At 37.6% G+C, this 25,736-nt stretch overlaps 2 protein-coding genes across 3 annotated transcripts in view; one reads left to right on the top strand and one right to left on the bottom strand.

Moving 5' to 3' along the window:
- The window catches only part of col1a1b (collagen, type I, alpha 1b), a 28,833-nt gene extending 17,910 nt beyond the window's left edge, over positions 1–10,923 (top strand). Inside the window, exons 33-51 of the mRNA XM_022669292.2 lie at positions 963–1,070; positions 1,161–1,214; positions 2,317–2,370; positions 2,463–2,570; positions 3,275–3,328; positions 3,817–3,870; positions 4,506–4,667; positions 4,791–4,898; positions 4,992–5,099; positions 6,067–6,120; positions 6,248–6,355; positions 6,640–6,693; positions 6,801–6,908; positions 7,025–7,078; positions 7,172–7,279; positions 7,408–7,681; positions 8,149–8,339; positions 8,460–8,702; positions 9,472–10,923. Of these exons, the coding sequence (XP_022525013.2) occupies positions 963–1,070; positions 1,161–1,214; positions 2,317–2,370; positions 2,463–2,570; positions 3,275–3,328; positions 3,817–3,870; positions 4,506–4,667; positions 4,791–4,898; positions 4,992–5,099; positions 6,067–6,120; positions 6,248–6,355; positions 6,640–6,693; positions 6,801–6,908; positions 7,025–7,078; positions 7,172–7,279; positions 7,408–7,681; positions 8,149–8,339; positions 8,460–8,702; positions 9,472–9,618 (2,151 nt within the window). The 3' untranslated portion in view covers positions 9,619–10,923. The remainder of the gene's footprint in view (positions 1–962; positions 1,071–1,160; positions 1,215–2,316; positions 2,371–2,462; positions 2,571–3,274; positions 3,329–3,816; positions 3,871–4,505; positions 4,668–4,790; positions 4,899–4,991; positions 5,100–6,066; positions 6,121–6,247; positions 6,356–6,639; positions 6,694–6,800; positions 6,909–7,024; positions 7,079–7,171; positions 7,280–7,407; positions 7,682–8,148; positions 8,340–8,459; positions 8,703–9,471) is intronic.
- Positions 10,924–13,288: 2,365 nt separating this feature from the next.
- On the bottom strand, positions 13,289–25,308 carry sgca (sarcoglycan, alpha). Of its 2 annotated transcripts, none has more exons than XM_049465140.1 (11): positions 25,236–25,308; positions 22,636–22,758; positions 20,938–21,092; positions 20,245–20,314; positions 19,600–19,798; positions 18,451–18,613; positions 17,321–17,529; positions 17,023–17,049; positions 14,584–14,769; positions 13,683–13,709; positions 13,289–13,560 (listed from the first exon to the last, which is right to left on the bottom strand). In XM_049465140.1, the coding sequence occupies exons 1-11, from the start codon at positions 25,249–25,251 to the stop codon at positions 13,554–13,556; spliced, it is 1,182 nt and encodes a 393-aa protein (XP_049321097.1). In that variant the 5' UTR covers positions 25,252–25,308; the 3' UTR covers positions 13,289–13,553. The 2 variants fall into 2 exon arrangements, with proteins under 2 accessions (XP_049321097.1, XP_022525015.2); XM_022669294.2 differs by lacking the exon at positions 25,236–25,308 and adding an exon at positions 23,697–23,799.
- Between the last annotated feature and the right edge of the window lie 428 nt (positions 25,309–25,736).

Genomic DNA, 25,736 nt, shown 5'->3' with positions numbered 1-25,736 from the left:
CATGATCTTAGACTCCAGCTTATTCTTCAGATCAGTCTTTCGTTCAGTCATTGACTCAGATTGAAGCATGATCCTCATCTCAGTCTTTAGCTTTCTCTAGTTCAGACCTAAACTGTTGAGCTCAGTTTCTAGCTCAGTCTTTATCTTAGTCTTAAGCTCAGTCTTTAGCTCATTCATGATCTTAGTCTCCATCTTATTCCACAGATTAGTCTTTAGTTCAACCCTCAACTCATATTTAAGCACCATCTTTATCTCAGGTTTAGCTCTCTCTAGGTCAGACTTAAACTCAGTCTTGAGCTAAGGTTCTTTCTCAGTCTTAGTCTCCAGATCGTTCTTCATCTTAATCATGATCTTAGTCTCCAGCTTAATCCTCGACTCAGATTTAAGATCAGTCTTCAGCTCAATCATGATCTCAGCCTCCAGCTCAGTCCTCAACTCAGACTTAAGTATCATCTTCATCTCAGTCTTTAGCTTTCTATTCTATTCTATTCTATTCTATTCTTTTCTTTTCAGACTTAAACCCAGTCTTGAGCTCAGGTTACTGATCAGTCTTCATCTCAGTCATAATCTTAGTCTCCAGCTTAATCCTTGACTCAGATTTAAGATCAGTCTTCAGCTCAATCATGATCTCAGCCTCCAGCTCAGTCCTCAACTCAGACTTAAGTATCATCTTCATTTTAGTCTTTAGCTTTCTCTGTTTCAGACTTAAACCCAGTCTTGAGCTCAGTTTATTGATCAGTCCTCATCTCAGTCATGATCTTAGTCTCCAGCTTATTACTCAGATCAGTCATTTGCTCAGTCCTCAACTCAGATTTAGGCAGCATCTTCATTTTAGTCTTAAGCTTAATCTGATTTCTGACCCGAAATCTATCGTGACTGTGTTCAGGTTGAGTTGATGAGATTTCTTGGGTTTTTCTGGTCAGATATGTAAATCAGTCACTAACGCTGTCGTTCCTCAACAGGGTGATGCTGGACCCAAGGGCCCTGATGGTGCTGTTGGTAAGGATGGCGCCCGTGGCCCTGCTGGCGCCATTGGAGCCCCTGGACCCTCTGGTGCTCCTGGTGACAAGGTCAGTTTATAAATGCGTTGTTTTCTATAATAGAAACCCTGAGAATGCACTGAACTGTGATGGTTAACTCTGTGTATTTGTTCCTCACAGGGAGAGCCTGGTCCCGTTGGAACTGCCGGAGTAACTGGACCTCGTGGTTCTGCTGTGAGTAAAAAAATAGCATCCAGAACACATTCTAGAATCCAGATCTGATCCAGTGCACATGTATTTATATAGCACTGTACACATAACACAGAAACTAGAAACTATTAGATGAATAAACTCTATATTTGGGATCATTTCATTAAGAGTGGACCAAGAGAAATAGTTCAGAATTGCATAGGAACTCACTAAATAGCAAATATATATATATATATATATATATATATATATACAATAAAAGAGCTTGACATAGCTTCAAAACACACTTACCAGTCCAAAAATAAAAAAAATAAGAGACCACTTCAGTTTCTGAATTTCAGTTTCTCTGATTTTGCTATTTATAGGTTTATGTTTGAGTAAAATGAACCTTGTTGTTTTATTCTATAAACTACAGACAACATTTCTCCCAAATTCTTAATAAAAATATTGACATTTAGAGCCTTTATTTACAGAAAATGAGATGCACAGCTTTCAGACCTATAATAATGCAAATATTCATAACGTTTTAAAAGATCAGAAATCAATATTTGGTGGAATAACCCTGGTGGTTTTTAATCACAGTTTTTTTCATGCATCTTGGCATCATGTTCTCCTCCACCAGTCTTACACACTGCTTTTGGATAACTTTATGCTGCTTTACTCCTGGTGCAAAAATTAAAGCAGTTCTGTTTGGTTTGATGGCTTGCGATCATCCATCTTCCTCTTGATTAAAATGTATTTTTATTTGGTCTTTAGCAGTTAAGCCCCTCCCACAGAAGCTGAAGTTTTCAATGAGGTACAATATGCACAATATAAGACGGCCACTTTGAACTGAGTTAATTTGCATAGAGCAGTGTAGCAAATCACAGTGATAGAACCAGACTGATTAACTCTAATGGAGAAAAACAGTGAAGACATGAAAATAAATTATTACAGAGATGTGGTCATAATTCATATTTTATTTTAATTTATACATCACCCAATAAATATGCAACATGTTAAAGTATCTTAACACATTAAAACAATCACATGTGTTAATCACCTGTGTTAAGTGGTAAGCCTTGTATAAAACACTATTATATTATATATATAATTTACTGACTGATTTGTTGTCTGACCCACACAGGGTGAGCGTGGTGAGGTTGGTCCTCCTGGACCTGCTGGATTCGCTGGACCTCCTGTAAGTCCTGCAGTCTTCTCTCACCTGTCTGTGAATATATAATCATTTATAATGAATTAAAAATTGAATAAATGTGCTGTGTTCTGATGAAGGGTGCAGCTGGTCAGCCCGGATCTAAGGGTGAGACTGGTGACTCTGGACCCAAAGGTGATGCCGGAGCTCCTGGACCTCCTGGACCTGTCGGCGGATCTGGACCTCAGGTACTGAACCTAGTTTATGCATATATATAAACTTCACTTGTCAATATTAATGTTTAATTAGTGTGTACATTTTATCCACAGATTATTGACAACATCCTGATTCACACATTCAGCCTTTTGATTTTTACATCAAAGTTAGCTAAAAAAAAAAATTCTAAACCTAATTTTTGAACAGGTATAAAATCATAGAGATTCATAGAATTGCTATTTTCCATAAAATATGTAAATTTAGAAATTAAAAAAATATATGTTATGTCTGTCCCAATGTACTGGCCAACTCTGTTACATCTAAAGCTCATGTAAAGCTCTATAATTCTGATAAAAATTCTGATATCAAATAATTCTAAAAATCATAAAAATCATGTGGAAAAAAATTAGATTTCACAATTTTCTAAATAATTAATTAATTTAAATAAAATGTTGTGCATACATTATGAGTGCATAACTAAATGATCAGATGTGCTATTGATTAAATTTAATAAGTATAATAAGTATAAGTCTAGTTTAAGGTTAGAGTATGTAAAACTAGCAAAATGTAATCCTAGTTATTGTTAAATATGTTACTTTCTTTAAAGTTTAAACTGTACAATGTTAGAAAGTTAGATTAATGAGTGAATTTTGAACGGCTAATATCTATAAATATTATATATATATAACTCTTTATGTATATACGTATAAACAAATGTTTCTCTTGTTTTACTCAGGGCCCTGCTGGTGCTACCGGACCCAAGGGTGCTCGTGGTGGTGCCGGACCTCCTGTAAGAACCTTTTCCTTCTTAACATTTGCTTTTAATCTTGGTGCATTATTTAGAATATGCAGCCATTTTTGTGTATACAATATATCCCCCAAGAAATTATTGTGATAAACAATATTATTGTAATTTTAAGACAATTTAAATGCCACTGACATGATGATAATAGAATAGCATAGCAACAAATTATACAATTATACCATTTTAAAGACAACAGCATTTTAATTCATCATAGTAATCGTCCATTATCACGTTATTGAGGTTATGTCAGTTTATTGTGTGATATGTTATGCTTTTATACCTTTTAATTATGTTCATATCCTAACACCATAACCATAAAAATCAAAAATCAAAAAAATTATCATTAACATTGTAGAGTGTGCTACATTAGCTACAAAAATAGATACAGCATAACCTGTATCAATTACACATTAAGGTAAATGATTGTTTACAGATTTATATTCTATATTCTACATCTTCATCTTCTCTTATAGGGTGCTGCTGGTTTCCCTGGTGCTGCTGGTAGAGTTGGACCCCCTGGCCCCGCTGTAAGTTACTGCACAGCATCATCTTAATCACTATAGATGTACATCAGTGTAGTTTATTGGGTACCACTTTAATATAAGACTACCTTAATAAAGGTTTATGAATGGTTTATAAAGGAGCTTATTAGTAGTTATTAATCAGGTTGTACTTTAAGTACTTTAAACCCCTGTTTTAAGCAGTTCATGATTATATAAGAATATAAATGGCAACAGTGAGTTGAAAAATGGTAAAATATTAATTTCACACTCATTTATGCTGTCAAACCTCAGATCTTTCTAGATACTGATCTTACTTTGTGTTTTCCATCAATCAGCATTAAACATGTCATATTTACACTAAGGTGTAAGTATGTTTAACTATTTACTATTTACTAAATTACATGATTACATTGAATTAAATTACTAAGCAAACAATGGATCACTGTTGCCTTTTCAACTATTGTGTTGTTTTTAAGGCATTTACAACATAATCAATAATAATTAACAATCTCATTTATAAACCCTTTATAAGGGTAGTCTTATTTTGTATTTAAGTGGTACCGTTTATTGTGTATTGCCATTGTATTATGTTTTAGTATTTATAAGTCTATACTGTGCATCATACCCTCTCATATAAACTTCACTTCTCTCTATCTCAGGGTGCTGGCGGACCCCCTGGACCCACCGGACCTGCTGGCAAAGAGGGACAGAGAGGAGCTCGTGGTGAGAAGGGTGCACCCGGCCGTCCTGGTGAGATCGGAGGTGCTGGACCTCCCGGACCCCCCGGAGACAAGGGTTCCCCTGGCTCTGATGGAGCTCCAGTAAGCAGCTGCTTCTTCCTAACCGAAGCCTGAATGAATAGTGTATAATATAAGCAGCATCAGCCTGCATTAATGATGATGTGATATTGATGTGCACGTTTATGTGTCTCACTCCTATATTAGGGCCCCTCTGGTACTCCCGGACCTGCTGGTATGGCTGGAGCTAATGGTCTTGTGGGTCTGCCTGGACAGAGAGGAGAGAGAGGCTTCTCAGGTCTTCCAGGACCTTCTGTGAGTTCAGTTAACATAGCAGAAGAGCTTTAGGCCTATAGTCTGATTGATTATGGCATTTATTTATGCTTTTGTTCACTCTATTGTTCTTAGGGAGAACCAGGAAAGCAGGGTGGCCCCGGAGCTGTTGGTGAACGTGGACCTCCTGGACCAATGGGACCTCCTGGACTGAGTGGAGCTACTGGTGAGGCTGGACGTGAGGTGAGGAGATAACTGAACTGAACTTGTGTTCAGTATTCTATTCTATGAAAGCTCATATTATGTATCTTCCTTTGTCTGCAACAGCAGTGGTGTTCCAGGGTCATTTTAAACCGGTGCATGTTTAATTATCCAAAAAATGTCTGAACCCAAAAAAAAATCCTTACAAGAAGTGTATAATATATTTTTACTAACTCCACTACTAATTATTCTATCAATATTTAGTGCAATGGTGTTTCTTACCTCTAACAGGTAATGCTTCAATTAGCATAATTCACTCTTTTTCATAAAAATAAAAAAAAAATGCGTGTTCAAACTTTTTTAATGTTTCATTACTTTTACTATTACTTTTAAACGACCAACAAAGAAAACAATAGTTTTACATAAGATTGAACCATTGTAATATTGTAATTTTGTTTTAGTTTTAAATTTGTAAATATGTGAAATAAACCATTTTCATATTAAATGTTGATTACACTAATTAAGGCAAGCAGAAGACGTTTCATACTGAAAAAATACTTTAAGGGTTAATGGGGGTTAATGTTCTATTATTTTTACCAGCTATTATGTACAATAGGTTAATCCCCTGTAATATAAAGTTATTTAATTGATTATTATTACTCCATGATTTATAAATATGGGTGATTAACATGGGCAGCAAATTTGAGTAGCATATAGCATTTATAATTGTAATTATAGTTATAATATAAACCAACATGACATTAAATAAACCCTGAACATTTTTATTATCAGGAAATCATTAATTAGCTACTAAAATATCATCATATGCATTGTTCTACATAAGTGTGAACCCACAATCCAACCCACAAGCCCCTAAACAGGTTAAATACTAATACATATGTATGTATGATTACATTAAAGAAAAATGCATTTTCATGTATTAATGCCATTACTATTCATTGTAATAATTCTGATTATCATAATAATCCCTTCCCTTGTCTCTCCACAGGGTAGCCCTGGTCATGATGGTGCTCCTGGTCGCGATGGCGCTCCTGGACCCAAGGTGATCTACCAAACCTACCGAATCTTCCATCATACTTCTAGCATTAAAAGCTTGGTGACATTTAGCTTAGTGAAGATCATATGCTTATATACTCACAATGTACAATCTGATATGTTCACTAATATAGGGAGACCGTGGTGAGGCTGGACATGTTGGTGCTCCTGGAGCTCCCGGACCCCCTGGACCTCCCGGCCCCCTGGGTCCATCTGGAAAGACTGGTGATCGTGGAGAGGCTGTGAGTTCCGAGCGCCTATGATGCTTATTACGTCTAAAAACGGTTGTATTTAGAGGGAATATGCAGTAAGGATTTGACAATATGGGAAGAAATTGATGTCACAATGTTTCATGATGCACACGTTAAGTTTCATTTGAATTTCAATTTCATCTGCAATACTAAGCTGTAACATAGTACTTTTAATTTTAGAGACTGATTTAGGTTAATTTGCTCATTTAAATGATGTCCTAACCTTTATACTTCTGTCTTCCTGTATACTTCTTTCTTTCTCTCTCTCTGTTTAGGGTCCTGCTGGCTCTGCTGGTCCTGCTGGTCCTGCTGGTGTTCGTGGTCCTTCTGTAAGTGCCAGTAAATTCATATTCATATTATACTTTTTTATTTTATTTTGTGTAAAGGAATAAAAATGTTTTTATGCTAAGCAAACCCCCTTTATCTGTTTGAGTAGGGCCCTGCTGGTCCTCGTGGAGACAGAGGTGAGGCTGGAGAGACTGGAGACAGAGGCATGAAGGGACACCGTGGTCTCAGCGGCATGGCTGGACTCCCTGGACCCCCTGTAAGTGGCCCCAAAGTCTTAAGCGCTAATAGCGCTAATAGTGCTAATAGCATGTTAACTCTCAAACTAAGCACTTATGTTTGAGCTCACAAATACATTTTTTTTTGGACCTCTAGGGCCCCCCTGGTGAGCACGGACCTGCTGGACCCACTGGCCCCGCTGGACCTCGTGTAAGTTAGAAATCTTCAGAAATCTCTGCCACTCAGTCCCTAAACGCTTATCCCTTTGCATTTAGTACATAATGCTTCTGCCTGTTCCTACAGGGAGCCTCTGGCTCAAGCGGCCCCCCTGGTAAGGATGGAGTGAGTGGAATGCCTGGACCTGTTGGACCTCCTGGACCCCGTGGTCGTGCTGGAGAGATGGGAGCTGCTGTAAGTAGCATAAACCTTTAACTCAGCAACTGACCCTTTGGTTTGTGTTCAGCTTATTCAGCTTATTCAGCTTGTTCAGCTTGTTCAGCTTGTTCAGGATTTTCAACTCGTTCTTTTCTCTTCTCCAGGGTGCTCCTGGTCTTCCCGGACCCCCAGGTCCTCCCGGACCTCCCGGTGTGGGCGAGCCCTTCCCCATCATGCCCCAGCAGGAGAAGGCCGCCGATCCCCTGCGCAGCTACAGAGCCGATGACGCCAGCGTGCGCGACCGCGACTCCGAGGTCGACACCACCCTCAAGTCCCTTAGCCAGAAGATTGAGAACATCCGCAGCCCCGAGGGAACCCAGAAGAACCCTGCCCGCATGTGCCGTGACCTCAGAATGTGCCACCCCGAATGGAAGAGCGGTGAGTTATAGATGATAAATAAATGTTTATTTCAGGCTACTGTAGTTGTAGTTTATTGTATCTTTAAGTATCTTTAATTTGTTTATTTTCATTTTAAAGACTACAAATTTTCAAATGTCTAAGATAACGCATAGTAAAATCATGACACTAACCTAAAATATAATTAAAAATAAAAGTAAAGTGTATAATAAAGTGTATAAAGTCACATACTGTAATTCCATTCATAAAAAAAATCTCAGAAAGTACAATATGCTAAAAATTTAATTGCACTAAAAACTATTTACAGATGAGAACTGCAAAAACATACTACTAAAAGACACCCCTCTAGCGCCCCCTAGTGTTTTTTTTTATTTTGTTAGCCTAATACAATAGATTTGAGCACCTTCAGCACCTTCTTTAACAAGATCTTAAGACTATGAAGCATTCTAAACTCACACTCTGTCCCCCTTTCCTGTTTTTTCCTAAAGGCTCCTACTTCGTGGACCCCAACCAGGGCTCTCCTCTGGACGCCATCAAGGTCTTCTGCAACATGGAGACTGGTGAGACCTGCGTACAGCCAACCCTTGGCAGCGTTCCTCTGAAGAACTGGTACCTCAGCAAGAACTTCCGCGAGAAGAAGCACATCTGGTTCGGAGAGTCCATGCCCGAGGGCTTCCAGGTATATGATCAAGTAGAAAACCCTACGAAAATCAATGCATATATTCAGCTGCATGTCCATGTGTTCCTCCATTGGTTCAAACCCAGTTCTCAATGCTCTTCTCTCTCTCTCTTTACACAGTTCCAGTATGGCAGCGAGGGCTCTGATCCTGAGGATGTGAACATCCAGATGACCTTCATGCGCCTGATGTCCAACAAGGCGTCCCAGAACATCACCTACCACTGCAAGAACAGCATCGCCTACATGGACCAGGCCTCTGGCAACCTGAAGAAGGCTCTGCTCCTGCAGGGATCCAACGATGTGGAGATCAGGGCCGAGGGCAACAGCCGCTCCACCTACACAGTCAGCGAGGATGGCTGCACGGTGAGTGTTAAAAGATAGATAGATCTCTTTCTCCACCTGAATCTCCTTCTCCATGCCTTAATCATCACATTCTCCTCACACTGTGTGGAGATGTGTTCAGTAATCGACAGTAATAGACTTTCTAACACTGTGTAGGACACTGTTATATACTGTAGGTGTAAAGTGAATATATGTGAAAAAAGTATTTTCAGTGTAAAACTCATTAAGCAAATAAGTTTCAGAGTAACGTTTGTGTTGAACTTGTGGTTCATTCTAGAGCTTACTTACTGACTAATGACCCTACACATATCTTCTGAGCTATAGATGTTTAAAGATGTTTACAATGTTCATGCACTTCATGTATTCTTTCACCATGATAAAATAGTGCCTCAGGCATTAAGCAGTGCATTTATTATAATTTGGCTTAAGTGGTTCTCTGACTGATAAAAGGGTTCATCAGATAATGAGAAGAAAATATTTTGTCAGTGGCTAAATATATAGATTTATTTCACTATTGTATTGATCATATATAAATAGTGTTATTATCTCTCTTTATTTTTTATCATACTTTTAAAAAAGCTTAAATAACACAATGTACTGCGTATGTTTATATAAAATCACTCTCCAAAATGCCTAATTTAAAGTCAATGTAAATAGATTTTAATAGCATTTCTTTTTGGTTATTAATCATTATTTTCTTTAGCATTATAAAGAACTAGAGACAGATTGAGTTGTGAACTGTTTCACTGTTACTGACCTTCATCTCTTTCTCTCCTTCGTTTCCACACAGTCACACACTGGCACATGGGGCAAGACAGTCATCGAGTATCAGACAGCGAAAACAACTCGCCTCCCCATCATTGACATCGCTCCTATGGACATTGGTGCTCCCGATCAGGAATTCGGTGTAGAAGTTGGCGCAGTCTGCTTCTTGTAAAAACAAAAATCTGGACATTAAAAAAAATGTTGTTTTATTTCTAATGGTCATCTCCGAGTCTTTTTCTATGCATTAAACCCCCCCAAACAACTGTCATTTGGCTGCAGTCGGTCCACTGCTTACGCTCGCGTCTGTGAGGATTGTGCTCGTTTCGTGATCTTGAGAGACATTCTGCTTTTTTCTCTTTTTTTGAAAATGTTTTTTGAGGACCACTATGCCATCCAGCGTCAACATCACGGACACTTAGGGAGAATGATTTTTGGGTCACCTGGCAACAAGAAAATAATATATAACTGTGCTTGTAAGGTGTAAAATCACACACATCCCCCCCACCTTCTCAAAAAAACTGAGAAGAACCCAAACGGTAATGAAAATACTGGTGAATTTTTTTGCCTTTTTTTTACCACTGCAGAAGGACAATGAAAAAAACAACTACGCTACGTGCTAATGTACCATTCTCTGGTGTTGAATAAATCTGAAAAATGACCGTCAATTGTCTTGTTCTTCTAGCCAAGAAAGGGAAAGCATTGTGTGACATAAAACCAAAGGAAAAACTTGTAATGGCTACCTCAGAACAACCCAAAAAATCACCCAAAATACCTGTTGTGGGGTTTTTCGGGGGACTCCTTCCACGCCACACATACTAGCTAACTAGCTAACTAGCAAAACAAGTGAAAACAAGTGCTTGCTATAGCTGGCTAGCTAGAACACAAGTAACAGTCAGAAAAAAGGTGCTAATTTCCTGTGCAGGTCCTGACTGTGGTGTATATTGTGTCTGACACTCCTCTTACTCATTTTCTGTCTTTTTTTACTGTCACTTGTGCTTTTGGGACCTGTTTGGTGCTAACTGTCAACTCGATGTCTTGTTGTCAATGTGATTCCTTTTTCCCATTAAAGTGTCAGCTGAGGGGAATAAAAAGCTGAATGTGACGGTTGCTTAAGATTTGCACTTAATCTGACGTGAGTTAAGTACGTGGACAGTTTGCCATTTTCTTATCCAAGGCTTTGCCCCGCCCCCTGCCCCCAACTGTTCATTCCCTCCACACACTCATACTGCAAAACTGCAATGCACACCTCCTTTCATTTTTGCTTTTATTTTTATTTTTTGTTTTTTTTGTTTTCTTTATTTTCTAAGAAAAAAAAAATGAAATGAGGCGGCATATGAGAAAAAAAGACCAAAAACCCACAAACGAGACACTTTAATGGTTTCAACCAGAGGATCTGTACTTATTTTGTACATGTATAATATTTCAAGATGTTTTTAATTATTTTGGATGCTGAAATAAAGCATGTTTTAAGTGGTCACCTGAATGTTCGGCATGTTATCTTCTCGACCCCCACCGTTAAATTAAACGATCTATACTGCTTTCACTCAGCTATGCTAACTTCTACTTTATTTAATGGACTGTTGTGACTGGTGGACGTTTGTTTGCGTGCATGCATGAATGAATTCATTCATTCAACAGTCTTTACAGTACAGGCGTTTTCTTTATTTTCATGACTATTTACACTGTAGATTCTCACTGAAGGCATCAAAACTATGAATGAACACATGTGGAGTTTTTTATGTACTTAACAAAAAATGACCTGGCCTCCACAGTCACCGGACCTGAACCCAATCCAGATGGTTTGGGGTGAGCTGGAGCACAGAGTGAGGAAGGCAAAGGGGCAACAAGTGCTAATAAACACCTCTGGGAACTCCTTCCTTCAAGACTGTTGGAAAACTTTTCATTTCAGGTGACCACCTCTTGAAGCTCATTGAAAGAATGATGGCAAGAGTGTGCAAAGCAGTAATCAGAGCAAAGGGCGGCTATTTTGAAGAAACTAGAATATAAAATGTATTTTTTTGTTAAGTACATAAAACCGCACATGTGTTCATTCATAGTTTTGATGCCTTCAGTGAGAATCTATAATGTAAATAGTCATGAAAATAAAGAAAAAAAAGAAAAGAGAAGGTGTGTCCAAACTTTTGGCCTGTACTGTACAAGCTTATATACTCTCCACTGACTCATTTGTTTCTGAAACACAGAATCTGCTCATAGCTACATTTAGAGATGGAACCCATCTGCTGGGGTGTATCGGGTGTGTTAGCCACCCTTTAGCTCTTCATCGGTGGTCAGTTCAGTGGATATTTCTGGGTGGTGGACCCACTCACAACTCACAACCTACAAAATACCAACTACACCACGTCAGCTTCACTGCTATGCTGAGAATGGGCCTCTAGCTGAGAATGGTCGGCAGGTGGTGTTTCCACCACATCAATAATATTTGGTCAACAGCAGAGAGGGCCATGCAAGAGCCCAAGAGTCGCAGCTGACAACTCTGTGATCAATAACCCAGGACCACCGGAGGACTATATATACCACCAAGCCCAAACTTTCTTTTGTTGCTTTTGACCAAAAGGAAATGCTAGGAAATTTTAACTGGAGGTCACATTTCTTACTTGGAAAGTAACCCTGAGTTCAAAATCCAAGATGGCTGCCCCAAACATAGCATATACAGTTCATTATACAGCACTTCTATCTATTTGTGTTTCAGGAAAATCAATCGTACACACAGTTTTCTCCAACTTCCAAAATCTGTGGACATGATTCCATGGTGTTTGGATTAACAAAATACCATATAATGTGTTTTTATCAACCAGTATGAGACAAAGCTAACAAAATCTATCAATAGCGGATATATTCAATTTTTTAACTGGAACGTATGCTTGGTTGACATTTCATTTCAAGCTCAAGACGTCTGACAACAGAGATAATGCAGAGGTAACAAGTGCTGAAGATGTCCTGACCCAGTTTTGAGAATTCTTTAGATTTGAAAGTTCCTAAAAGGGACTTTGATGTGCTTGGTGACGCCACCATGTGGACATCAAGTGTTTTACAGGTTGAGCTTAGATTGGTGAGCACTCTTCTGGACAGAACCTTTTCAAAATGGTTCTTTAAAGAAACATATGTACGTTCTGACATAAACAAACAATTGGGTTTCAGACAAAGGTCATCTGGCCCATTCTTGCATTGATGCATTCAAGAATGTTATTCAGCTCATTTAGACCTTTTGCACTTCTAAAATGGATACTAAAAATTAATTAATTCATCGTCAAACCTAATTAATCCATTCCAACCCAAAAATTGCTAACATCTATTTCTTCACAGTGACTAACGAATGTGTTTTAGAAATAGTACACCTTAAACAAGCCACTTTATAACCAGTTTGGCCCAAGCTTTAGCTTCCAGACTGATGTCTTGAGATTTTGCTTCATTAATTTTGTGAATGACGATACACTTTTTCCAGCTTCAGCGGCATCTTCTCAAGATCTTTTGCTTTTGTTCGTGGGTTGATATGCACATTTTGGACCAAAGCATGTTCATCTTTTGGACACAGTATCCATCTCCTTCCTGGACAGTATGACGGCTGGACATTCCCAACTGGAGTGTATAATTGTTGGTACAGATGAATGAGGCACCTTCAGGCATTCAGGCAAATTGCACCCACAGATAAAGTCAATTGTACAATTCTGTTCCTGATATGTCAGACAGTAAGAAAAACATACATATGTGTCTTTTTATATAATGTATTTAAACTTCTTGTTTCAACTGAACATGTTAAGTTGAAAAAGTAGAGGATATTAGAACTAAATCTGAATAGGGTTTTACATATTAAGAAACACAGAAAATGTACCCAATAGATTTTATTATATTTTTCAAATATGAAGATAAAAATCCAACACTGTTTAAAACGGTAAACAACAGGCAGCATTACAAATCCAGAACAAGTCATCTGTGCAGTATATATGGTAAAGTGTATGTTCACAGCTCAAAACACTTCAGTGCAAATGTGTGGTTATATATGAAACACAGGTCAGATAAAAGCAGCAGGCCACAAAGAAAAGCTCCAAAGCAAATTTCTCCTTTTATGTGTTCCTCAGATTTGTGCTGTTATTTCCTACGGAGAACACAAAGAGATGAATTTAAGACATACATCAACACAGTATGACAGTTTCCTCTGTTCTGACTAAAATATAAATAATGCCAAAACCACTCAGGTAAAACAGGGGTGTGGATTACCTGGGAAAGGTGTCTACATTCGGCTCCCTGCGTAAACACAAACAAGTGATGAGATACAGAATTATGTCCATTAGGATATCCTTCATCCCCTGCCCATCTTTTACAATTAAACACATTGTGACTTTCAAGACTGATCTATGTAAAATTTGCTTTGCTCTGATTGGCTGCCCTGTACTGTGCCTTATCTAGAGAGCAAGACATGTGAAAAACTCCTCCTTACAACTTCTCGCTATGACACACTGACTCTGACTAGTAAGTTACACAGTTTGTAACTCGACAGACTTTTTTCCCCCAATCACGTGTGAGAAAGAGAGGGAGAGGGAGAGAAAGCAGCACCCCTCGGGTTCTAATTGGCCTGTTCTGAGAAAAAGGTCTGTGAGTCAGCCAATCAGATTATAGTGTGGGCGGGCAGTGAGAAGCATCATGGCTCCTTCAAAACTCATTTCACCTCTCACTACTCTAAAGTATATCCATATCGGGTAAAAGTAAAAACTATGAAAGTCTTACCCGCTGTACAGTTTGTAATAGGGATTTTAGCATTGCCCACAGGGGACTAAATGATTGCAAAAGGTATGTTGAGGTAAGTAATCCAGGTCTGGGGTTCCTCCCTGAAATTAATTTTTTGCCACTTGGGATGTCTGACTGTCTAATAGTCCTTGTAATAATAATGAAACAGGATTGTGACATTTAACTATGGTGCCAATGTGGAATCAACAAAACTTTGGCTAATTAAACAAATCTAGTAGCTATGCTAATTTGTAGAAATTGGCTAAAGAATCTGGAAACTAGAAAGAGAAAAAGAAAGAAGATGACTTTTGAGGTTTTCTCTCCAGAATCATGTGCTACAAGCAAAGCACTGTGCCGTATTACCATGTGTATCACAGTACTATGGTGAACTCACTGCTGGGCCATGATGAGAGGGATGTGGACGCTGTCGAAGGGATACTGAGGAGCCGCCTTCTCTCCAGTGCGAGCGTTGAACATGGGCAGAGTGGACCGGGGCTGAGGAGCGCCTGAGCGACCGTCCGCCATCGTCCTCAGCTCACTGCTGTTGTCATGGATGGTGTGGTAATGGTACAGCTGGATACTGAGAAAAAGGAAATTACAGTTAGAATCAGAAGATTTCAAACATTCACTCAAACATTTACACTAATATTAAAATAAATACAAATAACATTCTCATGAAAAGTAGTAGTTTTACATCACTGTGTTCATTAAAACATTTCCAAATCTCTTCTAATAGGAGTATAGTATTTTTATAGTGCTCATTATATCATATCAGAGAAGCAGGTGATTGAATTGAATTAAACCAAGCTTTGTTCCTGAAACTAGCTCACAAGATCTCAACTACTTTCTTCACAGAGAGAGAAATTCCTGTTTAATTTTATTATGTTTATGCTCTAACAGACATCTGTTCTAATGTGATTCGGATGTTTTATAGTAAAAACAGATTAATGATTATATATATATATATATATACAGTTGTGGTCAAAAGTTTACATACACTTGTAAAAAAACATAATGTTATGGCTGTCTTGAGTTTTCAATAAGTTCTACAACTCTTATTTTTCTGTGATAGAGTGATCGGAACACATACATGTTTGTCACAAAAAACAGTCATAAAATTTGGTTCTTTCATAAATTTATTATGGGTCTGCTGAAAATGTCACCAAATCTGCTGGGTCAAAAATATACATACAGCAACAAAATTTGTCAATTTTGGTGATGTAGCGAGTTGTGTCAATCAAATTAGCTTCATGTCATGGCCTCTTCACTTCTTGTAAGTGATTCTGATTGACTACAGCTGTTGACTTCTCATGAGCCCATTTAAATAGGGCTCATTTGACCCAGTGATTAGACTCAGCTACAAAAGCTACAATGGGAAAGTCAAAGGAACTCAGTGTGGATCTGAAAAAGCGAATTATTGACTTGAACAAGTCAGGGAAGTCACTTGGAGCCATTTCAAAGCAGCTACAGGTCCCAAGAGCAACTGTGCAGACAATTATACGCAAGTATAAAGTGCATGGAACAGTTGTGTCACTGCCACGATCAGGAAGAAAACGCAAGCTATCACATGCTGCCGAGAGGAGATTGGTCAGGATGGTCAAGAGTCAACCAAGAATCACCAAGAAGCAGGTCTGCAAGGATTTGGAAGCTGATGGAACACAGGTGTCAGTCTCCACAGTCAAGCGTGTTTTACATCGCCATGGACTGAGAGGCTGCCGTGCAAGAAAGAAGCCCTTGCTCCAGAAAAGGCACCTTAAGACTCGGCTGAAGTTTGCTGCTGATCACATGGACAAAGATAAAACCTTCTGGAGGAAAGTTCTCTGGTCAGACGAAACAAAAATTGAGCTGTTTGGCCACAACACCCAGCAATATGTTTGGAGGAGAAAAGGTGAGGCCTTTAATCCCAGGAACACCATGCCTACTGTCAAGCATGGTGGTGGTAGTATTATGCTCTGGGGATGTTTTGCTGCCAGTGGAACTGGTTCTTTGCAGAAAGTAAATGGGATAATGAAGAAGGAGGATTACCTCCAAATTCTGCAGGAAAACTTAAAACCATCAGCCCGAAGGTTGGGTCTTGGGCGCAGTTGGGTGTTCCAACAAGACAATGACCCAAAACACACATCAAAAGTGGTAAAGGAATGGCTAAACCAGGCTAGAATTAAGGTTTTAGAATGGCCTTCCCAAAGTCCTGACTTAAACCCCATTGAGAACATGTGGACAGTGCTAAAGAAACGGGTTCATGCAAGAAAACCATCACATTTAGCTGAACTGCACCAATTCTGTCAAGAAGAGTGGTCAAACATTCGACCTGAAGCTTGCCAGGAGCTTGTGGATGGCTACCAAAAGCGCCTAGTTGCCGTGAAAATGGCCAAGGGACATGTAACCAAATACTAATGTTGCTGTATGTATATTTTTGACCCAGCAGATTTGGTGACATTTTCAGCAGACCCATAATAAATTTATGAAAGAACCAAATTTTATGACTGTTTTTTGTGACAAACATGTATGTGTTCCGATCACTCTATCACAGAAAAATAAGAGTTGTAGAACTTATTGAAAACTCAAGACAGCCATAACATTATGTTTTTTTACAAGTGTATGTAAACTTTTGACCACAACTGTATATAATGTACAAGACATTATATATATGTACAAGATATATAATATGTACATGTACAAGAGCAAATTAAGAGTTTCTATTAAAGAAGCATAGAAATAAAGATCATATCAGTTATATTAAATATTACACCCCTTAAACATTTACTTTTCCCCACAAAACAAAAGCATGTGATCTAAGGAAGACTTTGAGGAGAGGAGAGGTTTGTATACATACTCTAAGGTCTTGGCATCTCGTTTCTGACTGCAAAGACACAAAAGATAAGAAAGTAAACATACATACACACTCTCAGAGCCTAATTAACATTTTCTTTACCCATAATCAAGAATTTATAATAAAATAATAATAATAATACAAAATAATTAAAAATACACATTAAATACAGTTTTAACCAAGAACATGAAATATTTGCTAGCTTAGCAAACTGATAGAACTGTAGAACTGTATAAATGGGTTTGGGTCTATGTGTGATAAAGAAAATGTGTTCAAAAAATATTGAACAAAATCCACTCACACTCCTTCTCTCCTGCAGCACATCACATAGGCCAGAATGAGGCAGAGGATGATGGCGAGAATAAAAGGAATAATTACAGTGACGATGTACTCGGGTAAAAAGTCTCTGTCAGGTGGAGAGTCGGGGGGGTTAAACTCGCCACCCCAGGCCAGGATTCCTGAACCAACAGTCGGGGCTGGAGGAGGGGGAACGGGTCTGGACAAATCAATCTGGTGCAAAATAAGAGAAACATGGACAGAAAATTCCATTTAAACTAACCTAAAGGCTGAGTGCACACAGCGGGGAATGGGTGACTGCGAATCCTTAAAAAAATAATTTAATAAGCCTAAAAGACCCCAAGGTGATGTATGTGTATAAATGACATATGCTGAACATCCTAAGAGCATCACTACAGGACAGTGTGTGAGAAAGCATATTCATAATCCGGGTTAGTGCTGGAGACAAAACTAGCTCATTTTAAAAGTGTATTTTTTTATTCTGTAGTTCTGTATTTTCATTCCATATAACTAGTTCTGACATGAATTCTATGGTATGATGTTAAATTACCAATAATAAAATTGTTGTGTTATTTGTTACATCAGGATTTTTTTCTTTTAACCCTTGTATGGTGTTCGGGTCTGTGGGACCCGTTTTCATTTTTCATCACATGATATTTAAAAAAAAAAATTCTAACTCAAACTCATTGGCAACATATATCAAAACACATTTTCGATAAACATACACTGTACACCCCCCCCCCCCCCCTACACATTTATATTACATACAGTATGTTTGGCCAAGGGCTAATAAACATTGCTTCATTTGTAAATTTGAAACTAAACACATTTTCTACTCATATCTTGAGTTTAATTCATTTTCTTTTACATTTTATTAAAAAACTAATAAAAAAGAGTAGCACTTTTTGAAATAAATGTAACATAAGAAAGATAAAGGGCAAATATTAACCATGTAAGCTGTTTATATTGCTTGCAATTTAGGTGAAGCAAGCATGTGTAAAGCATTTTAATGTAGAATTGCTTAATTTTGCTGAATTAAATACAAGTAACAAAGTAAACAAGTAACAAAAATATGAACACCACACAAGGGTTAATTATTTATTCATGTGGCAACTAATACACTAACATGCTCACCAAGACTGATTTGCACCAGGTTACACAGTTAGCAGGGATGGTGCAGACGCTGCAGTCTCCAGCGATTTTGCCGCCGGCTTTACACTCTCTCTGGTGATCTTCCGTCTGCAGCCTCCGCAAGCACTTAGAGTACGGCTGGTCTGACCCCAGCTTCACGTACACGCTAATGCACACACACAGAAACACACTGTTCAGGATAAAGCCATACAATCCATAACTCACTAATTTACACAAGCAGAAACTCTCATTTCATACATCAGCTATTAAATGTTTACTCACTGTATACTGTATATTTAATGCAATTGTGGATAGTCTCATTTCATTACAGCTATACATGTTAAAACTAATATCCACAATTACTTTACTAGTGGAATTGGTAGTTCCAGATATCTACAATGCAATTCTGACAAGAAAAAAAATCTAGTTTTAGATATCTTAAACTGCACATACCTTAAATGTATATGACTACTAGTCAGAATTGCATTACAGATATATGGAACTACACATTCTACTACTGCAGATACAGCTGCATCTCAAAGATTAGAATATCATTAAAAGTTACTTTATTAAACTTATTATATAAGTTATATATTATATAAGTGTGCCAAGTCCTGCTGGAAAATGAAATCCGCATCTCCATTAAAGTTGTCAGCAGAGGGAATCATGAAGTGCTGTAAGACTTGATAATAAAACACAGTGGATCAACACCAGCAGATGACATCTCTCTCCAAACCATCACTGATCATCAGTAAATTTTACATTTCATTTGTAAATCAAGGGATCAGAGTCTGGAGGAAGAGTGGAGAGACACACAGTCCAAACTGCTTGAGGTCTAGTGTGAAGTTTCCACCAATCAGTGATGGTTTGGAGAGACATGTCATCTGCTGCTGTTGATCCACTGTGTTATAGTCGATGAAAAGAAAACACATTAAACATATGTCATATGTCTGCTAATACGACTAGTCTAAATGAATTAGATCTGCAGACACAAAATCATTATCAGTTGATTGTTCGTTGTAACAGATATTTAGACAGATGTTTTTGCTCAAACTGTAGCAAGCCAATATAATACAATAATACAAAAATGATTAGTATCAGTATATTATGCATCATTAAATTTTAATATAAACTTAAACTGACTTCACTCACCCCTCATAGTGTCCAGCCAGCGGCAGGGGGACACGGCCGCCCCGGTCCAGGGCAGAGGTGATGTTGACGTAGTCCAGCTTGTCGGTGCCCCAGATCATCTGAATGTCCTTCTTTATCTCATTCTGAACCTCAGAGGGAAGCACCTTCTCAATCTCCCTCAGCCCAATGAAGAACTCAGCCTGGTAGGGCATTTGTTTGACTGTGGATACAGATATACTGTGTTATAAAATAAATAAATAAATAAATGCCTTTTAAAGAGAAACAACAAACATGATTACCTTAGAACTGCAAGCTATACAGCATTTGGGTCAGTCTAGTACTGGGGGAACATTTGGTTCTCCCATAAAAAACATATTTTACCACACAAAAGCAATATTTAGTGAACAATAATTTGAAAAGCATTATATTTTCACCAACAATAATTTTAATACACATAATTTATTGTATGACATTATTGTAAAATGTTCTTCATTGTATAGAGCAATACTAAAGTCATCCAAATTATGAAAAAATATTATTATGAGGAATTATTTAGTAAACAATACAGGGTAAAAATGTACCTTCATTTTTTTTTTAAATGGGCTCTTTACCATCACCAACACGTGCATAATAACTGAAAGCAAGGTTTCTGTAGCACTTGTGTACCTGCAGGCCCCACATTTATAACCAGCCGCTCCTTGAAGGTGTCATAACTTCGCTTATTTGTCACGAATATCTAATTAAAAAAAGAAACATTCATTAAAGTAAATTTCAATCAACATTAGTCATTCTAAAATGACTCATATACTATACAGCTCTGGAAAAAAATAATAGACCACTTAATGATGATGTTTTTCCTTGATTTTACCAAATTGAAAACCTCTGAAATATAATCAAGAGGAAGATGGATGATCACAAGCCATCAAACCAAACTGAACTGCTGGAATTTTTGCACCAGGAGTTGAGGCATAAAGTTATCCAAAAGCAGTGTGTAAGACTGGTGGAGGAGAACATGATGCCAAGATGCATGAAAACTGTGATTAAAAACCAACCAGGGTTATTCCACCAAATATTGATTTCTGAACTCTTAAAATTTCATGAATATGAAGTTGTTTTCTAAGAGCTCAAAGTTTATAGTTATTTCAGCCATTTCTCATTTTCTGCAAATAAATGCTCTAAATGTCACTATTTTTATTTGGAATTTGGGAGAAATGTTGTCCATAGTTTATAAAATAAATCAACAATGTTAATTTTACTCAAACAAAAACCTATACATAGCAAAATCAGAGAAACTGATTTAGAAACGGAAGTGGTCTTTTATTTTTTCCAGAGTTTAATAATGCAGGTATAGAGGAGTACCTGCACTGTGTTCTTGCCCAGGTCCCCCTGCAGCGGGGTGCCGTACAGGAAGCCGTTATCGTAGGGGTGACGCTGGGTGAAGCGCAGCCACCGGGGGAGATCCGGGAACAGCTGCCGGTTACACTTAAACACCATGGGGTCATTAAACACCCTCCCTGAGAACCCAAACACAGAACAGAAGACTGGGTAAAGATCTGTGTTTCTAATAAAGTGGCCAATGAGTTAAAGCACAGAGAAGGTGTTTCTAATAAAGTGGCCAGTGAGAGGAAGCACAGAGAATGTGTTTCTAATAAAGTCCCCAAAGAGTGCAACAGAAGGTAGGTGTTTTAAAAAAGCTCACGGTTGGTGTTTCTAATAAAGTGTCCATAGTGTGAAAGCAGAAGGTTGGTGTTTCTAATAAAGTGGCCAGTAAGTTGAAGCACAGAGAAGGTGTTTCTAATAAAGTGGCCAGTGAGTGGAAGCAGAAGGTAGGTGTTTCTAATAAAGTGGCCGATAAGTGGAAGCACAAGGTAGGTGTTTCTAATAAAGTGTCCAGTGAGTTGAAGCACAGAGAAGGTGTTTCTAATAAAGTGGCCAGTGAGTGGAAGCTGAAGGTAGGTGTTTCTAACAAAGTGGCCATAGTGTGGAAGCCCAATGTAGGTGTTTCTAATAAAGTGGCCAGTGAGTTGAAGCACAGAGAAGGTGTTTCTAATAAAGTGGCCGATAAGTGGAAGCAGAAGGTAGGTGTTTCTAATAAAGTGGCCAGTGAGTGGAAGTAAAAGGTAGGTGTTTCTAATAAAGTGGCCAGTGAGTGGAAGCAGAAGGTAGGTGTTTCTAATAAAGTGGCCATAGTGTGGAAGGGCAGTGTAGGTGTTTCTAATAAAGTGGCCAACAAGTGGAATCAGAAGGTAGGTGTTTCTAATAAAGTGGCCATAGTGTGGAAGCCCAATGTAGGTGTTTCTAATAAAGTTGAAGCACAGAGAATGTGTTTCTAATAAAGTGGCCAGTGAGTGGAAGCAGAAGGTAGGTGTTTCTAATAAAGTGTCCAGTGAGTTGAAGCACAGAGAAGGTGTTTCTAATAAAGTGGCCAGTGAGTGGAAGCAGAAGGTAGGTGTTTCTAACAAAGTGGCCATAGTGTGGAAGCCCAATGTAGGTGTTTCTAATAAAGTGGCCATAGTATGAAAGCAGCAGGTAGGTGTATCTAATAAAGTGGCCAGTGAGTGGAAGCACAAGGTGTATGTTTCTAATAAAGTGGCCAGTGAGTTGAAGCAGAAGGTAGGTGTTTCTAATAAAGTGGCCAGTGAGTGGAAGCAGAAGGTAGGTGTTTCTAATAAAGTGGCCATAGTGTGGAAGCCCAATGTAGGTGTTTCTAATAAAGTGACCGTAGTATGGAAGCCCAATGTAGGTGTTTCTAATAAAGTGACCGTAGTATGGAAGCACAATGTAGGTGTTTCTAATAAAGTGTTTAGTGAGTGAAAGCAGAAGGTAGGTGTTTCTATAAAAGTGGCCAGTGAGTGGAAGCAGAAGGTAGGTGTTTCTAATAAAGTGTTTAGTGAGTGAAAGCAGAAGGTAGGTGTTTCTATAAAAGTGGCCAATAAGTGGAAGCACAAGGTAGGTGTTTCTTTATTTCTTTATTTTTTTCTAATAAAGTGGCCATAGTGTGAAGAAGCACAAGGTAGATGTTTCTAATAAAGTAACTGTGTATTAAAGATATGTTACCGTAAAGGAAAGGCTCAAATTCATTCTGGAAATGTTCCCTCTGCAGCTCGTGCACAAACAGCTGGCCTACAGTAGCGTACGTTAGAATGTCGGCCTGGACCACCAGCAGACCAGCTGCACACACTGCAAACAGAAATATATATACCTAAATATTGTTACTCAAATATGTTACAGGCTATAATATATGTAATTGTTTTCCTTTTTCAACAATGTTAAAGAAATAATGTCCCAGGAGTGTTCTGACAATAATGTGTTTGCATTACAACGTTATTGGAATGTTTCAGACATTATGTACATACATTCACTAAACTAAAATACATTTTTTACACGTTACGTTGCAGTGACGTTACCAGAACGTTTAAAAACTTTCTAAAAACATTTAGATAACTTGACAGATAGAACGTTCTAGGACTTAAATGTAATACTCATAAAACTTTCTGTTAACCAAAAATGGTGAGCTGGAAAGCTGCAAAAAACAGCTTGATTTGAATGTATTGGAATGGTTTTGTGATGTCACAAATTCATATATCCACGTGTCACAATATGTATTTCCTATTCAGCCTATAGCAGTTTAGTTACACACATTGGTGTTGAAGATTCAATAAATGTTTGAGCATTGTGAAAACACACACAAATCAGAGCAGAGAGGTCCAGTTGGAACACAACTATATATAAAGGCATCCTAAAGTCGCAAAACACAAAACATTAGTTTGCTTCTAAAAATATAAACCCACATGAATAAATCACAAGATTTTACTGAAAAAAATAATAATATTAATGTAGATTAATGTTAGGGTGTTTAAATACTTCAGTAATGACATATACTTTTATTATTTATACTGTTTAACGTTATTATATATGTATCTCACAGCAAATTGTTTCTGTACAAACAAAAATGGACATATATCCATATGTTTAAAGCTACAGCTGTAACAGAGACTTAAGAGGGTTAAAGGCCTAAATCTGCTCTATAGTGCCTCCAGGTTCAGGCTAAATTACACTTTGCCTCATAAGTAAGTTAGATTTTCATGTTAGTCATATTTAAAAGTTTAGTTACTTGCCTGTGAGTGCTAAAGTCCAGTCCCCCCAGCCTGCCATTTTGCTTTGACCCCTGATTGACAGGGGCAGTTGGAGAAGACAGTGGACTCTCCGTCTGAGTTTAAAAGCTGAGGGAGGCTATTTTTGCAGTCCCTGTTAAACCGTATACCCCAGTGTGTGTGTACTGTCTCTGTACTCTGTTATTTATTCTACTTTAAATGTGTTTTCCAGTCTCACATGCAGCTTCCAGTAGTAATAGATCATACATCGCCGCTGTCCAATGAAAAACATGTCTCTAACTTTACAGGAGAGAGGAAAAACCTTATTAACTTTCAATGGAAGTCAATGTAAAAAGAGTTTTTGGAGAACTTCTATTGGTCTATTTATCAAAAGATTTTAACACAGTGTTTGTGTTGGACTGTTTGTGTGTTCAAATTATGTAGAAAATTAAAAATGGTCAAAAATAGAGATAATTGATTTGTATTGGATGGCAACAATACATAACAACCAGGGACAGTTGTAACACTTTTTGAAATTTTTCCAATAAATCAAAAACCCTTCACACTGGAATGGCCAATTTGAAAAAAAAAAAAGAGATAAACTTCAATGATTCAAATACTAAAACAATGTATTTAAGTGCTTTTATGACATAAATTCAATAAATACAGGTTGCTAAATTGATTTAAATACAGTAAATCTTCTTCAAGCACTGCTAGTATTTTTACTACTACCAAAAATTGTTTATTATGCTATATGAATTTTCATTACATAATGTTTAAAGGAACATACTCGTCAATATGAAAAGTTTTAAACATACAAAAAAAACTGTAAACATGTTACATTAATTATTATAACTACAGTAGCTAGCTTAAATTTAGTTGAAGTAAATGAGCAATAAAGATAGATTGTGATAAAAAAAAAAATAAAAATAGATTGTGGTTACTGAGGTAACCTAATAGTTTAGATTAGATTTAGGGGCAAATCTAACCAATTTTTGTGCCATTATTGTAAGAACCAACCAAGGTAGGTTGGATGTAATTACAAGGCAGTTTTATTAACCCAAAAACACAAATAAAAAATGTGGTCAAAAGGCAGACAGAAGATAAAAAAACAGAAACACAAACATTACAAGAAACACTCAATGAGACACAGATGTGACAACAATATCTCCCAACTTGACTATGGAAGAGTTCCAGTATAAATAGTCCTGTTAATTAGGTGATGTCCCACAGGTGTGTGGGAGGGGCAGAGTCAACCTCTTAGCGCTTAATAGAGAGGCTGATCTTAAAGGTGTGTGTGTGTATATATATATATATATAATATGTAGACGCATTTAAACACATTAAAATAATTCCTACCGAATTGTTGGATAACATTGTACCATTAACTTAAACAATATTACTTAATACTTAATTTCCAGCAATATTTCATCATTAATAAAAAATGTCATGTTGAGAAATACTCCTATCCTAGTTCAGCTTTCTGTCTGCCTTCAGATGACCTTGATTAGCCGATACATATCATAACATATGTGGTTTAGACGTGTAATCTGTTTTCCTGACCTACATTATGTCCCATGTGGTCTACTAACCCTCAGCTCAGCTAAACAGCAGTATTTCTCATTGTTCACCAGGAGATGGCGGAGATGCACTTCTAAAAAAAAAGGGAATGAACGACGGAATGTCACTTCCAGAATTTACACCAAATAATCACAATTATTTTTCATAATCAGGTAATAAAATAATTTTACACCTCCTCAACCATGTGCTCGTCTCTGCATTGTACAGTAGTCCGTGTAACATTTATCTGATCAATTTTCTGACCGTTTGTTGCTTAATTTGGGAATAGAATTCTTGGTGTAACACTTTATTTTTTTTTCCTATTTGGAGTAGCAACAAAGAGATAGTTTTCCACCATTTTTCTAGTTTTTAATGTTTTACTGCAACAATCGAAATTTTATGAAAATTGGAAAAATGACCATTTACCTGATTTTTTTGATGGTTTAATTCAACCTATATTTGAAAGAAGATACAATAATGGAAAATTTGATAGTTGAGTAAGGC

This window comes from Astyanax mexicanus, chromosome 15 (assembly GCF_023375975.1).
Source record: "Astyanax mexicanus isolate ESR-SI-001 chromosome 15, AstMex3_surface, whole genome shotgun sequence".
Classification (NCBI taxonomy): domain Eukaryota; kingdom Metazoa; phylum Chordata; class Actinopteri; order Characiformes; family Acestrorhamphidae; genus Astyanax; species Astyanax mexicanus.
Note: the sequence above shows the minus strand (reverse complement) of the source record. Positions and strands in the feature narration are given on the sequence as shown.